The 17,512-nt window shown below is 34.8% G+C and overlaps 5 protein-coding genes across 5 annotated transcripts; 4 read left to right on the top strand and 1 right to left on the bottom strand.

Moving 5' to 3' along the window:
• Positions 1-219: 219 nt before the first annotated feature.
• Positions 220-3,750, top strand: LOC137806783 (endo-1,3;1,4-beta-D-glucanase-like). Its single transcript, XM_068607064.1, has 7 exons — positions 220-376; positions 667-688; positions 805-931; positions 1,185-1,275; positions 1,361-1,450; positions 1,755-1,855; positions 3,373-3,750. Exons 1-7 carry the CDS (start codon positions 229-231, stop codon positions 3,514-3,516), a joined length of 723 nt encoding a protein of 240 aa, XP_068463165.1. The 5' UTR covers positions 220-228; the 3' UTR covers positions 3,517-3,750.
• Positions 3,751-3,956: 206 nt separating this feature from the next.
• On the bottom strand, positions 3,957-5,463 carry LOC137806782 (F-box/kelch-repeat protein At3g06240-like). The gene has a single exon (XM_068607063.1). It carries the CDS (start codon positions 5,287-5,289, stop codon positions 4,156-4,158), a length of 1,134 nt encoding a protein of 377 aa, XP_068463164.1. The 5' UTR covers positions 5,290-5,463; the 3' UTR covers positions 3,957-4,155.
• Positions 5,464-7,856: 2,393 nt separating this feature from the next.
• LOC137806785 (small ribosomal subunit protein uS8) lies at positions 7,857-9,208 on the top strand. The gene is made up of 4 exons (XM_068607067.1): positions 7,857-7,994; positions 8,107-8,248; positions 8,337-8,497; positions 8,850-9,208. The coding sequence occupies exons 2-4, from the start codon at positions 8,116-8,118 to the stop codon at positions 8,946-8,948; spliced, it is 393 nt and encodes a 130-aa protein (XP_068463168.1). The 5' UTR covers positions 7,857-7,994; positions 8,107-8,115; the 3' UTR covers positions 8,949-9,208.
• Positions 9,209-12,389: 3,181 nt separating this feature from the next.
• Positions 12,390-13,043, top strand: LOC137839213 (uncharacterized). Its single transcript, XM_068648338.1, has one exon. The coding sequence runs from the start codon at positions 12,390-12,392 to the stop codon at positions 13,041-13,043; it is 654 nt and encodes a 217-aa protein (XP_068504439.1).
• A 309-nt stretch (positions 13,044-13,352) lies between these two features.
• On the top strand, positions 13,353-14,228 carry LOC137839212 (uncharacterized). Its single transcript, XM_068648337.1, has one exon. It carries the CDS (start codon positions 13,353-13,355, stop codon positions 14,226-14,228), a length of 876 nt encoding a protein of 291 aa, XP_068504438.1.
• Positions 14,229-17,512: the final 3,284 nt, after the last annotated feature.

Below are 17,512 nucleotides of genomic sequence, written 5' to 3'. Positions count from 1 at the left end.
GATTTATAATTTCTGCTATAACAGATTACTCTTCAGCAATTTGAACCGTACAATATATCTAATTTTAATCTTCTTCGTAGTACTGTAACTAACTAATTGATCGGTCATTTAACCTTCTTCACTATAGACCACATGATCTATTCTGGTTCATGCTAGAATGTGTGCTATGTAAGACCAAAATGGGAGTGAAATGTTAGCATAACATAAAGAAAAGAGAGAGAAAAAAAAATGGTAGGAGGTGGATGTTTTACAAACCATCCAGTTCTGAATGGATCCAGTGGTGGTGGCAATGTTACCAATATCGGAGGTGTTAATTGCTATGTCAGTGGTTGCAGTCTCTCCGTCATTGCCATACTTCTTGTTTCTGATGTTTATGGTATTCGTTCTTTCTGTTAATGAAACACCTTGAAACCATTTTTATTATTTGCTTATATTATTTTGTTAAGTTCTAAAAACATTCAACTTTTGTTTACTTATTTTAAATTATCAAGAAACCTATGACTTGGGTCACCGTTACTGGTTATTCTTGTGAGGATTCTTGTATGGTAATGTTTTATTTATAAATAAAATATCAGAATAGAACATGATATTTTGCTGTCACTTATCACTTTGCACTGCTATTGCCATAAATTCCTTCATTTAATTAACACTCAATTTGTCTCGCAGGATTTAAAGCACCCCTTTTAAGGTATGGTTAATTTTCGGTGTTAATTTACTGTTCTCTTTGCTAATTCTCTTTCACTCTCTATGATGCTAAATGTAATGTGTTCCCCTAAGAAGTAACACCATGTTATGTATTGTTAGGAAAATTGCTGACAAGGTTGGAGATTCTGGGTATTATGTTGTGGTTCCTGACCTCCTAAATGACGACCCTTTTAATCCTAAGGATTTGAAAAGGCCAAATGATGTTTGGAAAAAAGATCATGAACCGGTTGGTTTTAATGATACTTGCTTGTCTTTATATTGTTGAATTAGCAAGAAAAAATGTCGTTTCTTTCCTCAAATTTCAATCTTGGTGTCCTTATTTCAGTTTTCTTAACTGATTTTGGAAGAGGATTAAGATGTTTGGCTTCTGTAACCTGATTATTTTAAAAACAGAGTATTATTTAGTGTATAAAAATTGTCACTTGTTTTAAAATTAAATGCATTCTGTTTGATGCTTGCATTGCATATTAAATTTGCAGGCAAAGGGTTTTGAAAGTGCAAAACCTATTATTGAAGCCTTAAAAAGTATAGGTGTTTCCAGTATGGGAGCTGCTGGTTTCTGTTGGGGTTGTGAGTGGCTTCCATTGAATTGGTTTTCTTTATCTGCCCTCTTTTGGTATAAGCTCAGAATGTAATGTGTTTTTTTCTTTCTCAGCTAAGACAGTTACCGGCCTTGGGACAGCTCAACTTACTCAAGCTTCTGTGTTGTTACATCCATCATATATCACTGTGGATGACGTCCGTGGTATGTAAGAATTTTCACATCCCACTTTGAAGGCCACCATGATTGATCTTGGATGTGGCGATTTATAAGATTTGAATTTTGTTTAAAGTTTATATTTTAATAGGATATAAGAATCATTTAAAATTTATTTTTGACGAAAAATTGTTGAATTTAAAATCTATTTCATGAAAGTTTGCTTATTAGACTATTCATAATATATAATTTTTATTTATAATGAATGTGAGATGGGTAACAAAATTATCAAAACCTATAATGATATTTTAGTGTTTGTATTCAATTAGTTAACTATTTATCAATCTTTCAGGTGTCAAAACTCCTATTGCTATACTTGGAGCTGAGCATGACTCACTCTCTCCTCCAGAGCTTGTAAAAGAATTTAAACATGTCCTAGATGCAAAACCAGAGGTTGGGTGAATCTTATTTTTTTTTGGTTCTGTACTGTCATTTTATGGAAATTAACTACTGTAATTAATTTTGTCATAATTGGTAACCAACACATACATAGTTAATTAAATGTTTTTTTTGTGTATAAACAAGTTGAAGTTATCCATGTCAATTTCACATTTAACATCACAAATTTTTTATATATCAAAATTGGTTAATTATCATTTTTTTTTCTATTTTAGGGGCATATACCTTACTTATCTATATTTATATGGTATGGGAATGAGTGTTCTAAAGAAACTAGTTAAAAAAAATGTTTTTGGAGGTATTTCAAATGATATAGGTTGGTTTTTAACACTCAAAAAATTAAGTATTAAGATAAACAACAGCTACTACAAATTGTGTAGAAAATTTAGAATTAAAAAGATAATTTAGGGTTAAATAACTCTCTACTTTGATGATCATTTTCTTACTTTCTGTGGTATATTCATATATGTTTAAAATAAATAACAATACTAGTAGTTATGAGTACAAATGACTCAATATTCTTCATCTAATGTGTTCTTTCTGAATTCCTAAAAACTTTCTCTTTAATTTGTCACTGGACAAAGTCATTATGAAAATATCAACAATTTGATTATTAAACTTGAAAAAGTCTAATTTTATCTCTTCTTCTTCAATTGCTTCTTGAATAAAATGATGCTTGATAACTATGTAATTTGTTTATGATAAACTAGACTATACAACAAAGATTGAGTTATCATGATAATGGATAGTTATAGTATCTTGTTTCTCACTAAAATTTTGAAGCATTTTCTCCAAAGCTTGCTAAGTTGGCCTAATTATATTCAACCTCTATAAAACATTGAGACAACTTGTTGCTTTTTGCTCATCACAAAAATTCACCTAACTCAATGAAAAAAAATAGGAGTACTTTTATATCATCCATGCCTCATGCTCAATCATTCTCACAAAAGTTTACTAAGAATGCTTCTATTTTGTAGTTTAAAATATTTGGTATCTTAACACTTTAATCTTTCATGAGTTTAAAAAAAAATCACTGAAACTTCTAAATCGTACTTTTCACAACTTCATCTCTTTTCTCTCATCCTCAACCACATAGGAATAAACATGTACATAAGCTGGAAATAGTTCCAGTGTACTGCATTGTATAGTTGCTGCCACTTAGGTTTTTCATTCCACTACTAAAGACTAATTTTAGGTCTGATAAATGGTTTTAAGCTTCTTTTTTTTATATTCCCATTATGGTAAACATCCATTAATTGCTAGGGTATCACCATTATCCTCCTTGTCCGTGATTGTTATCTTTTTGCTGTTATACAAGCTTGGTTAGATTTTACACCTTTTTTTCTTCAGGAAATACTTTACATACAAATTAAAATTGTGCTTTGGACAAATCAGAACAATTAAATAACAATTTAGTTATATCCTCCGGTTGTATTTGCCAAAGTAGTTTCTTTTTCATGATCATTAATGAACAAAATTTCTCAAATGTGCCGATTTTTTGTTTTGTGCAGGTTGAAAGTTTTGTAAAAATATTTCCGAACGCCTCACATGGTTGGGCTCTGAGGTATGACCCTACAAATCCAAAAGCTTTGAATGAGGCAGAGGCGGCACATAAAATCATGATAGATTGGTTTGATAAACATCTAAAGAAGTGAGAAATTGTGTATGTGATTTTGATTGTATCATCGTGTCCCTGTTGGAGGATTGAGAATGCTACGGATTCCACGCTGCATTACTTTTGAAAAATTAAATAGTTAGGACCTATGTTAAGGTAGTGACATTATGGAACTATGAATGAGAAATAATATAGTGGAATGAAAAAACGAATAGGATTATTATATTTTTTTGTAGAATGCAAGAACAAATATGAATATATTTTGTTATACCAGAATATTAGAGTATGAATGGGGTTATTGTGATAACAGAAAAATAAGACAAGTGAGTTTTTGTTTCTTTTCTATTCCATTACCATTTCCTTATAATGAGCTACTTCTTCAATAAGATATCAGCTCCTATTAGTTCTTACTGCTTGACTCCTTACAGTCTCCATCAAGTTATGATGATTTATGCACTAATCAAGTTGAACACACAAGTATAAAAATAAACACCTTCAATTAACATTAATACAGTAATTCGTAAATCAAAACATAATGATGATGAAATTATAGTCTCATCATTCTGCCTTATCTTTCACACTTTATTATACAAGAAGAATTCATAAGTCGTAAGACAAGGATAATAATAGCAAGAAAACAGTAAAAGTATCTCAGCCTATTTCTTCTAGTACACCATTGTTAGTCTTCTTCTGCTTGATCACCATCATAAGGGAGTGAAAGGAGAGACTCAGTATACACAGCCACCAGGGAGTGACTTCGACAATTGCTATAGGATCGATGCTCTAGAAGCTGTCCTTCGCTGTTACATTTTACCAATCCATTATTGCCATCTTTCCCTACAATATCACCACTTTTTGTAGAGCAAATCAGGGAAAAGTATTTAGTAGGGATCTCATCAACAGACACATCAACACTCTTAGTCCAAGATGACTGTATTTTGTACTCTTTCATCACCCATATTTTTGCTGGACAATCATACCCATAAACATGTACACAAAGAAAGTCTCCAAGTACTCCCAAATTGCATAAATCATACTCGCACATATCATCAGGCAGAAGTATATCTGAAAAACTCCTTTCTGTTAAATCAAAAGCAACAATAGCATCCATTGATACATCACAACGATAAGCCAACCAATGAATAGCACCGTTCAAGAGCAACCCCGTTCTGATATCATCGCAGGAATTCATGTAAGACAAATGAATGCCCTCAATTTCTTTCCACGCATTAGCTCTGAAAGAGAAAAACTCCACTCGGGTTGCAACTTCTGAGTCAACGTTGTAGGAGGCTTGCACCACCAAGTAGTCATCTGTTGAAGGGTCATAACCAAAACCATAGAGAAACACAAAAACCCTGGCATCCATATCCGATGCAATAGGTGACTGACACACTTGTTTGTGGATACCTGTTGCGGGATTCCACAAACAGAGACTTTGGCTACAGTCCAAAAGCACAAACCCCCTACAAGAACCTAGGATTAGATCAGAATGGGATTCTGGGGACAGAAAGTTGAAGTTTAATGCAGCCGAAGCAGAATCATCGTGAAGGGGTGCATTGAAGTCTATGGATCGGACTTCAGGAACAGTAGGTTCCAATAACAAAAGTCTCTCCGTGCATGCTGCAGCAAGTTCAAAATGTGAAATTGCAAAGTGGGGATCAGAGATTAAAGAAAACCATGATTTACAGACACTTTTGAAACGAGCAAGAGACTTAACCGGCAACCTCAACAAGATTTGAATGATCAAATTCCTCGGCCAAAGCACAGTGATCCTGTTCCTTCTCCTTACTCTTCTACTGTTGGCTCTCTTCATTTTACTTTCCTTCTTTATTGTGCATGCACCAAATGACTCAATATATAGAGATGAGGTTGTTCCTTCTCCAGTACTCTTCCCAAGCTTCTTCCTTCTCCAGTACTCTTTCCAAGCTTCTTCCTTCTTTAGTACTTTTCCTGTATGACCAGTTTGTCCTTTGAGTACATCTTTCCACAAAAAAATGCTCTTGAATGGTCAACTAAATCATGGATATTTATAAGGACGGTCGCTTTACACCCATAAACAAAATATTAATATTTATAATAAAAAAAATTAATTTTTTTAAATAAAAATATAAATAAAATGTTAAATATTAAAATAATTTTTAAAATTAAAAATAATTAAAATATTAATATTTATTGAGGTATAGGATGAAAGATGGGTGTCAAAAAACATTTTTCTATAGTGGAAATATTACCATACACCCATAACAAAATATTAATATTTGTAATAAAAATAATTAATTTTTTTAATAAAAATATAAATAAAATGTAAAATGTTAAAGTGTTATAATTACTTGTGTTCAACTGTTAACTTTATTACTTCAAATTTTTACTGTCATTAGCTAGTTTTTTTTTGTTTCATTCCATTTATAGCTTTCAGGATTTTATATTTTATTACCTGCAAATTTTATAATATCCTATTTCATTCCATTTTACCATAATTATTGTTATTTAATAAATTGACTCTATTATGTAAAATCCTATATTTAATGGAGGTGTTTGAATCCAGTTATTTGTGTTTAATGATCCTATTTTTGCTCTTTTACCATGCACAGGGTTGTGTTGTAATTGTACATGTTACCCTCTTCATTCTAGTTCTGTCGGCTTCATTTATCTTCTTTAGAATTTGACTTTCTTCACTGGCATAACTGTTTAATTATATAATCGATTATAACCACTCTCATAATATTATATATAATATTTATGGTATATATGTATAGCCAAACATTATAATATTATATTTTATGGTTTGTGTTTATAATATTAGATATTTTAAATTTTAATATTTGTAAATAAAGATGTCATCCTGACTTTAGTTCACAAATAAATTCTTGAACATATACTAAAGAAATATGATATGTCTATAATATCTTTATCAATTTTTATTATGTAAAACCACTGTAAAATTATTTTTAGGAATGTTTTATTCAATAATTTAATTTATGTTGTTACTATAAATTTGAATTTAATATTTTGTTATTAAATAGAGTTCTCAACATATGGTATTGAAAAAAAAAACAGTTCTTAATATATATATATATATATATATATAAAAAGAATTAAAGTAATTTATGTAAAACAAATTACTTTACTTAAACAATTCATTTTAAAAATATTAACTATTCAAATTTATCTTACATCAATAATTTTTCGGTACCATCAATTGTTTCACATATTCAGGAGTCGAGATCAAAGATAGTTTGTATATTATGTCTCCTCCAATCCATTGAGGTGCCTTTTAATGACAAAATCGTGATGAAATATCGACCTCCAAAACAGACAATACCTTGGATGCGGTGATTGACCCTAACGATATTATCTCTTGAACTTGAGATCGGAACAAATAAAATACCTCAAATGACGTATTAGTAATTTATTACATAACACATTTTTTTTAATATTTTTTCAATTACATCAATTATATATTACAATTTTTTCACTTAAATTCACTCATTTTATTTTAATTCAAATAATTTTTCACCTTTTTCCCTTCTTTTCTTTTTCTTTCCTTTCTCTCCCCAATACAAACATCCTTTCTCTCCCCAATACAAACAAACATTTATAAAAAAAATATGTATTTTAGAAGTTGAATTTACCTTTTAAATGTAAAAAATTAGCTCTTAAAGAAACAAATGAGAATTTTTTCATAAATTAATTTCATAAAATAATTTTAATTTTAAAAAGTTATTATTTTTATTAAGGTAATTATTATTTTATTTTTATAGGTATTTATTTTAAATAATGTTAATAATAATAATAATAATAATTATTATTATTATTATTATTATTGATGTAAACCCTAAACCACAAGTTATGGAAAAAATCTTATTTGAGGAAATGAAGCACGATTAATATAACTTTTGAATTTTATATTTCAGAATGTAAGTTTATATTTCAAATTATAAAATTATAAAATTTAAAATATATTTTACTGACTTTTAAATTATGTAATTTAAAATGCGAATTTTATAATTTAAAAATTATTTATAAATTCAGAAAATGATTTTTAAATTATAAAATTCAAATTTATATTTTAAATTTTAAATTTTAAAATATAAATTTAGATTTCAAAAATTCTATAATTTGAAAGTCATTATGATTTTTAAAATAATTTTTAAATTATAAAATTAGAAACAAATTTTTTATTTCGAATTTTACAATTTAAAAATATTTTATTTTGAAAAATGATTTCAAATTATAAATTTCGAAATACAAATTTAGAAAAATATGTTTGATATTACAATAATTATGAAGGTGTAGGAAGAAACTATGGAGGTACAGAAAGCAATTCCCCAGCAAGCAGTAGATGGAAAGGGCTTAAAACTATACGTTGAGGCCGAAAGGGCCCAATAAGAGGCTGTGCAGCTTCTAAACCCTAAATACAGAGTCGCAAGTTTTCTAATTTGCGCTTTTTGTGATTGTCGCTTAGTTCTGAACGGAAGAGCACCGGCGCAGCTTCCCTGTGGCTTCTTTTCTCTGTTGGTAAGAATAGTTTTATTCTCTCGTTTCCTAAAATCTGGTTCTGTTTGAGTGTGTGATCTAGTTTTTAGCCTTAATGATAACTGATTGACTCTGATTGCAATTTGCGTGTCAGTTAGTGACTATGGTGAGGGTTAGCGTGTTGAACGATGCTCTCAAGAGCATGTACAATGCCGAGAAAAGGGGAAAGCGCCAAGTTATGATCAGGCCATCTTCCAAAGTCATCATCAAATTCCTTATGGTCATGCAAAAGCACGGTATCTCTCAGTTATTAAAGTTTTGTTTTTTTTTTTTCTCTTTAATGATATTGTTTCTGTGTTGAATTATTGTTGCTTTACTGTGTAGGATACATCGGAGAGTTTGAGTATGTTGATGACCATAGGGCTGGTAAAATCGTGGTTGAGTTGAACGGTAGACTGAACAAGTGTGGGGTTATTAGTCCCCGTTTTGATGTGGGTGTGAAAGAGATAGAACCTTGGACCGCTAGGCTTCTCCCCTCAAGACAGGTAAGTTAAATTTATATACTTTTATACCTTTTTTGTTGTGTTCAAATGCGTGTTTCTATGAACTTTCTAAACACAACTTGATGCTTGCATAGCATAGTGCCATAGAATTAAAACTTATTTCATTTTTTTCTTGTGGGGATTAAAATTCTTCAGTGCTGTGAAATTTTTATGTCAGGATTGAGTTAGATTGGCCACGGCTATATGCTAAGGTTTTTTTTTTTCTTCCAGGGCTTGTGACATTAAACTCCCTAACATCATATCAACGATTCAATTATATGTGATTGGTTACTGTTTGACGTTGAATACTAATGGTTCCACTACTTATCCCTGACAATTTGTACTAATTATGCAGTTTGGGTATATTGTATTGACAACCTCTGCTGGCATTATGGATCATGAAGAGGCCAGGAGGAAAAATGTTGGTGGTAAGGTCCTTGGTTTCTTCTACTAGGTTATTTTCAATTGAGGATGGAAGTGATTTCAAATTTGAGATTCACTGGTTGCAATGGAGGATATGCTAGTCCCCTAGTTATATCAACATAGCAGGAGATGTTTTGATGTTCTTTATTTTGTTTGCAAAGTCAAGTTGGTACTGAAACTTTTATCTTTTCTTTATCATTATTTTTCTTATACCAAAATGTATTGGACAAGTTGTTTTAACTGGTAAGTCTTTTTGATTGGAAATTTGAAATGCAGCGAAGTTTGAGATTCCGTGGTTGAGTTATAGTTATAGATTGAATTTTGAAATCAGTTTATTTGTGCTTCCAGGAAAAAAAAATTGTCCTAAAAACACTATTAGATAATTCCGATTCTAATTTGATATTAAAATGAGTTTCTCAAGCTATTTTCAATCGTTCCAGCTAGTGAATACAGTGAATTAAAAGCTTTTCAACTATTAATATCTTACCCATATTCACATTAGTAGAGTATCAATTAGTTCGTGAAAATTGTTATCCCCTTTATGTTTACTTTTTAGTTATGGCCTCATATCGTAATTTCCATATCACCATAATATGCTAGTTGTAGTCTAATTTGCGATGAACTTATTTGCTTTTAGTTATTATTTGAAGTTCTTTGTAAGTTGTGACGGCCTGTGATATGGTCAAATTTTCTTAGGAAATTAGTTCTACTTATAACTAGTTTAATAGTTGGGCTATTGTGGTGGGTTTCATGGGTTTGTCATTGGGCGAAATTGGAAGGTTTATTAAACAGAAATAAAATAGAGAGGATTGAGATGTAATAAAGATAAGACAACAGAAATAAAATAGAGAGCATTGAGATGTAATAAAGATAAGACAACAGAAAACAACGAATTAGTTTATCCGAGAAACGTTTTGTAATTTTCAGGAAAACACAAAATCTAAGGAAATGAGGTGTAATGTTGTGCAAACTTTTTTTTTGTTTAAGTTTCTTATAAATGGTCTCGTTTAAAATTATGTAATCTAACAATAACTTGTTATTAATTTTATTCAAGTTTTGTAATATTCATCTTGTATACTATTTTACCTTTTATATTTTCTTTTCTATTATGAACTGACTAATTCCCTCGGATTTTTTTTTATGAAAAAATTGGTTCTATTTTTGTATATTTATCTGAAAGTATAAATTATATAGTTTGAGTAATTTTGGCATCTGTATCTATTAAGGATAATAATTTTTTCAATGTTCTATTTTAAAGTAAATATTAGTATACAACTTAAAGTCATAAGTAAATAGTAATTTTAGATTTAAATAAAATTTTCTATTCGACATTTACTCTTTATTCTCAAATAAATGTGACATTAAACTTTTGATGCTCTAGTCCACTTACTCGTCCACTTTTGTACATCCTTCCGTTCTTCTTCAAGCATCACTATAATTTTCGAAATATCAAAATTAGCCGTGTTATTTTTATTTGAAAAGGTTTATATTTTTTAAAATATTAAAACTAATATTGCTATTTTTATTTGAAAAGGCATCGTTATAATTTTTATGGAGTTTATAGGTTCTGGAATGCGGCTTTTGCGAAATCTAGAGATTGGTGAGTCTACAATGTGGATTTTCTGAATACTATAGATTGGTGGGTTTGGAATATATTTTTTACTTATGCATTCAAAATGCATTTTTCGATTTATGGATTGGTGGATCTGAAATGTATTTTTTGACTTATGAATTGGTGAATTTGGAATGTATTTTTTGACTTATGGATTGGTGGATTCGGAGTGTATTTTTTTACTTTTATGTTTGGTGGTGGTTTTCAATAATTTGTTGGAATTTCATGGTAAGATGTAAATTTGTAGAAGTATTGATAATGACGAATGATTTGTTGAACTTCATTATTAATCAATTTTATAACTCATTGGAAAAACATAAACATAAACATTTTTATGCAATCACCAAAGCTTGGTCTTCATATCTAGTTATGAGGTTATAATCGAATTTATAAATTAATATGTAAACATACATTGTGGCTATTATAAATGCAGAAAAACAAATTCATTCACGATTGTTTAAGAACTAATTCCATTACTCTTTAAAATAATAATGTAAACAATGTGTAGTTTCATCAAATTACAAAATAGAAATACAAATAAAAGCATAAAAGATATAAATAATCATCGTCGTTCATGTCATTGTGTACGGACATACACACATCATACAAATGGGTCACATGATTTTCGTAAGTTGTCAACCGTAACCCATCCACTTTAATATTATTGTACCGGTCGGACGATCAAAGACATAAATTAATAATATAATGTAATAAATATGTGGCAAGAAAACAGTTACAACTAACGTTGAATGACACTTTGAAACGCACTTCGGTAATACCAGGAAGCCACTGAACACGACCTGATGATCACTACACATGTCTTGGCAAACTGGTTATCTTGCCCACGCGAGTGAAGGCCCAAGTCAACCTATAAAAGAGACTTCTGAAGGGGGAAAATGTACGTTTTTTCATATCCTGAGAGAACAAAACTAATCACTAGCACTGACTTGAGCGTCGGAGTGCAATCGCAGGTATCCCCACCGACCGGCGAAGCACGTGCGTGAGAGAGGAAGAACTTTGAAGAATTCAAAGACTACTAGCACAACAACGAATTGTGTATCGAGTGAATCAACATTACTCAGGCCTCGTCATTCACATAGGTACAATTGGCGCCCACCATGGGGCCCGAGTAAATTTTAGCCTTCAGTCACAAGGACTTCGACGAGCAACAATGGTATCCACAATGAATAACACGAATAATGACAACACGGTAGAAGATCAAATGACGATGTTGCAGGCCCTTCAAGCCCAGATGCAAGAGCTATTGCGGAAAGGAACTGCAAATCAATTACGTCATGAGGAGGATCAGCGTAAGCAAGAAGAAGAACGACGTCAGCAGGTAGAGGAAATGGCTCAATTAAAGGAGCAGAACAAAAGACTACTCCAACAACTTGAAGAATCCGAACGGGAAGGACATTCTCGTGCGCCGACACCACCGACACATCAATTCGGGACAAAACCACTAACTCCCCAAACTCAGTTGGTGCATCACACGTCAATTACGCATCACACACATCAAAGCGTTAAGTATGCTGCTCCCGACAGAGTAGCCAATCCAAGGGGTCATCCTTTTACGGATGACATCATTGCTGCACCCCTTCCTGACAAGTGGAGGGGCTTAACGATGAATCTTTATGATGGTTCCACTGATCTGGACGAGTACCTGAATATTTTTAGGACGCAAATGACTTTATACACCGTGGATCAGACGGTGGGTGTAAGGTTTTTCCCACCTCACTGAGGGAAAGGCCTCTGGGATGGTTTACCGAGCTCCCACCGAATTCTGTGGCTAGTTTCAAAATTTTGGAAACAAAGTTTACCACCCAGTATGCTACGAGTAGACCCCATCGTACGTCCTCCATGTCTCTCCTCAATGTCAAACAGGAAAAAGGAGAATTGTTTAGGGCTTTCATGGATAAATTCAGCATGGTTTGCATGGGAATCAGGAATTTGAATCCAGACATAGCAATGCACCATTTAGTCTCAGTCATACTGCCAGGTCGATTCACTGAGAGCCTTATAAAACGACCACCATACAACATGGACGAATTAAGAACAATAGCAACCAAATTCATGCAAATAGAAGAACATGTTGGCTATCACAGGAAAACGTTAGCGAAAGCTTATGAAAAAGAAAGAGATAAAAATAGGGGTATCCGTCCTCCCGCAGTGGGGACCGACCGAGACCAGTATCGTCTGAACAAAGGTCCTCGTTTCTATAACTACACTCCTCTGACAGTACCTAGAGGGAAGACTTTGGATGAAGCCTTACAAACTGAATTGATCCCAGCGCTCAAGCAAGCACAAACACCGCCCAATGCAGATACAACTAAACGTTGTCAATACCATCACAATTACGGTCACACGACCGAGGGTTGCAAAACATTAAAGGATAAAATAGAAGAGCTTGTTCAAGTCAGTCACCTCCGCAAATTCATTAGGACGACGGCCGCTGCACCAAGGTCACCCCAACATGACATTGACTATTATAAAGATAAAGAACGTTCTCGATGAAGGGACATCCGAAACCGCGATGGCTATCGTCGTACAACTCGACAGAAATGAAGTGAGAGTCCGGTCAGGCGTACTCGCCCCCGAAGTGAGAGCCCTGAGCGCAGAAGCCGAACCAAACAAAAGGTTCGTGAAGTCATTAACACCATCGCCGACCCAGTGTCGCTCGGCGTACCCTCTCGGGAGGTTAATTATATTGCAGGTGACTTCGCAGGTGGTGGATGCTCTAACTCTGCCAGGAAGAAACATCCGAGGGTGATTCAATCTGTCCATTCAACTTAGATCGCAATCGATCCAGCACAAGATGACCCCATGGTCATCACGGTGGAGATAGACAAATTTGCAATTGCTAAAGTTCTGGTGGATCAAGGCAGCTCAGTCGACATTTTATATTGGGAAACTTTTAAGAAGATGCGAATTTCGGAAGTAGAAATACAACCTTATGATGAACAGATAGTTGGATTTTCAGGAAAACAGGTGGATACCAAGGGGTACATCGATTTATTTACCACCTTTGGCGATGACTGTCTTAGTAGGACAATCAACATCCGATACTTGTTGATTAATGCCAACACTTCTTACAACATACTACTCGGATGTCCTTTTATCAACAGGTTAAAGGCTATTGTTTCTTCTCCTCATTTGGCCATGAAATTTCCTTCTATCAATGGAGATATTGCAACAGTGCATGTTGACCAAAAAATTGCGCGGGAGTGCTATGTAGCAAGCCTAAAAGTCGAGCCGACTAGGCGATTATATACTACAACGGACGACCGATCCTCCAGTAGAAGAGGATGGTCCCTGGAGAGGCGTTCTAGGGGCAGAAATCCCAGAAGACACTTGGTTGCCCTCGTAGATCTGGACCCACGACTGGACGATCCTCGCATGGAGGCTGGAGAAGACTTTCAGCCCAAATTCCTTCAAGAGAACGACCGCAAAACATACATAGGAACATCCCTGAAGTCGGACGATCGAGAGGTGATAAGCAAAACCTTGATTAAAAATGCAGATCTTTTTGCTTGGACCGCCGCAGACATGCCCGGGGTAAATCCTAATGTCATCACTCATCGTTTATCTCTGTATAAAGAGGCCAGACCGATAGCACAAAAGAAGAGAAAATTGGGCGAAGAAAGACGCAAGGCCGCCCGAGAAGAAATTGATAAGTTGATTCAGGCTGACTTCATCTAGAAAGCCCATTACACTACGTGGTTAACTAACGTAGTAATGGTCAAGAAGTCTAATCGTAAGTGGCGAATGTGTGTAGACTACACAGACCTCAACAAGGCATGCCCCAAGGATTCTTACCCGCTGCCGACTATCGATCGGCTGGTCGACGGAGCTGCTGGGTATTAGTTCCTCAGTTTCCTGGACGCATACTTAGGATATAATCAAATCCAGATGCACCCACGGGATATGGAGAAAACAACCTTCATGATAGACTCCAACAATTTTTATTATGAAGTCATAACGTTCGGACTAAAAAATGTTGGAGCCACATACCAACGTTTAATGGATCATGTTTTCCATGACATGATCGGAAGAAATGTCGAAGTATATGTTGATGACATTGTTGTCAAATCTGGCTCATGCCAACAACATGTATCGGATTTGAAAGAAGTTTTCCAAGCTTTACGTAAGTACCGCATGCGCCTAATCCCGACAAGTGCGCGTTCGGCGTGGAAGGAGGGAAGTTCTTAGGTTTTATGCTCACTCATCGGGGCGTAGAAGCAAACCCTGAGAAATGCAAAACTGTTGCAGAAATGCGCAGTCCAAGCAACATTAAAGAAATCCAAAGGTTAGTCGGACGACTCACCTCTTTGTCTCGGTTTGTTCCAAAACTGGCAGAACGAACGAGACCGATCGTCCAACAACTAAAATAGGCGTCTAAGTTTGAGTGGACCACTGAGTGTGAACAATTTTTTCAACAATTGAAAACATTCCTGGCATCCCCACCAATTATCCAAAAACCTAACACACGAGAACCTATTATCGTTTACCTTGTCGTGTCAAATGAAGCAGTAAGTTCGGTCCTAGTACAAGATATAGAGGTAGAGGGACGATTGGTGTACTTTGTTAGCCGAGTACTTAACGGCGTAGAAATCAGATATAATATGGTTGAAAAAGTCGCATTGGCTTTAGTGATCACCGCCCGAAGGATGCAGATGTATTTCCAAAATCATCAGATCATAGTTAAGACAAACTATCCCATTATGAAAATCTTGACTAAGCCAGATTTGGCCGGACGAATGATAGGATGGGCAATCGAATTGTTCGAATTTCATATTCAATATCAGCCCGGGGGGCAGGTAAATCTCAGGCCCTCGCCGATTTCGCAGTAGAACTAACCCCACAATCGGCTGAAGACAAACATTCTAAGTGGATTTTATATGTAGATGGCTCTTCAAAATGTCGATCGTGCGACGCAAGAGTAGTATTGGAAGGACCAGGTGAAATTGTTGTTGAGCAGGATCTGAAATTTGAGTTCAAAACTTCAAATAATCAGGCCGAGTATGAGGCCATCATAGCCAGGCTTTACCTGGCCAATGAATTAGAAGTAACTAAATTAATTTGCAAACCGACTCGCGGCTCGTGGTCGGACAACTTATAGAAGAATACGAGGTAAGGGAAACTTTGCTTCAGCAGTATTTTCATTTCAATCGAAATATGTTAACCAAATTCAAGGAAGTATCGTTCCAACACGTCCGACGAGAAAATAACACTCGTGCGGACACCCTATCGCGATTGGCCACCACCAAACAGAAAGGAATTCATCGGTCAGTCGTACACGTCACGTTAACCAAGCCCAGTTTCAGTGAAGAAGAATGTATGGCGACTGACACTCAGCCAAATTGGATGACCCCCATCAAACAGTATTTAATGGATGGGGTATGTGACCTGCACTTAGTGAAAACGATGAAGCAACATGCCACTCGGTTTGTACTCATTGACCAAGACCTTTATAGGCGCGGATACACTCGTCCACTCTTAAAGTGCCTTACTCCTGAACAAACCACTTAAGTGATGACCGAGTTGCACGAGGGGATATGCGGAATTCACTCTGGAGTGCGAACCATGGCTGTCAAGGTGTTACGGGTTGGGTATTATTAGCTGACCATGCAAGGGGATTGTACAGAGTTCGTTCGGAAGTGCTTAATGTGCCAAGAGTATGACACCTTGTCACACCAGAAGCCCGAGAATCTACATCATATCTTGTCTCCATGGCCATTCGTAAAGTGGGGAATGGATATAATTGGACCCTTTGCACTTGGCAAGGGGCAATGTAAATTCCTACTGGTCGGCATCGATTACTTCACTAAGTGGATCGAGGCCGAACCCTTGACAGCCATAACTGCTCGAAATGTCCAAAATTTCGTATGGAAGAATATCGTTTGTCGATTCAATCTACCCTAGGTTATTATCACCGATAATGGTCGACAATTCACCGACCAAGGGTTAGCAGAATTCTACGAAAAACTCAACATCAAACACATTGCGAGCTTGGTCGAGCATCCACAAACCAACGGCCAAGCAGAGGCCGCCAATAAAGTCATCCTCAACGAGCTTAAAAAGAGACTTGGTTCAGCCAAGGGAAGTTGGACTGAGGAACTTCTGGAGGTTCTGTGGGCCTACCGGTGTACCCCGCAATCTATAACTCAAGAGACGCCCTATAGTCTGACGTACGGCACCGAAGCCATGATTCCAGTCGAGATAGGCAAACCTTCATTACGACGACAAATGTTATATTTGGATTTAAATAAAGAAAGCTTGTTGGTCGACCTTGACCTTATCAACGAACTAAGGGACAAGTGCATAATACGAGAAAAAGCGTGTAAAATGCGGGTAACAAGGCGGTATAACTCGAATGTAAAGCCATGAAGCTTCAAGTACCGACACGACATATTATTTAGAATATTTTTCAGGAAAATCTGTACCGAGAACGTGAAATGCCACGCATCTCAAATTTTATTACAGCTGATGAATAAACACTAGTGTACTCTTTCCTCACTCGGTTGTTTATCCCTAAGGAGGGTTTTTGACCGAGAAGGTTTTAATGAGGCACTTTAAAAATCATTTCTCAAAAGCGTATACGATTAATCGTTATTTACCGAAGCGTTCGGTTCGAAATTAATCACTTCAGGGTTATTTACCAAATCTTTGGTCCAAAATTATCGAGGCGTTCGGTCCGAAATTAATAACTTAAGGGTTATTTACCAAATCTTTGGTTAGAAACAAGTAACTTAAATAACTTAATCGTTATTTACCGAAGCGTTCGGTCTGAAATTAATCATTTAAGGATTATTTACCAAATCTTTGGTCCAAAATTACCGTGACGTTCGGTCCAAAATTACTGAGGCGTTCTGTCCAAAATTAATAACTTAAGTGTTATTTACCAAATCTTTGGTCAGAAACAAGTAACTTAAATAACTTAATCGTTATTTACCGAAGCGTTCGATCCGAAATTAATCACTTAA

The sequence above is a fragment of the Phaseolus vulgaris genome, chromosome 3 (genome assembly GCF_000499845.2).
Source record: "Phaseolus vulgaris cultivar G19833 chromosome 3, P. vulgaris v2.0, whole genome shotgun sequence".
NCBI classification, from domain to species: domain Eukaryota; kingdom Viridiplantae; phylum Streptophyta; class Magnoliopsida; order Fabales; family Fabaceae; genus Phaseolus; species Phaseolus vulgaris.
This window is presented reverse-complemented; position numbering and strand designations above follow the sequence as displayed.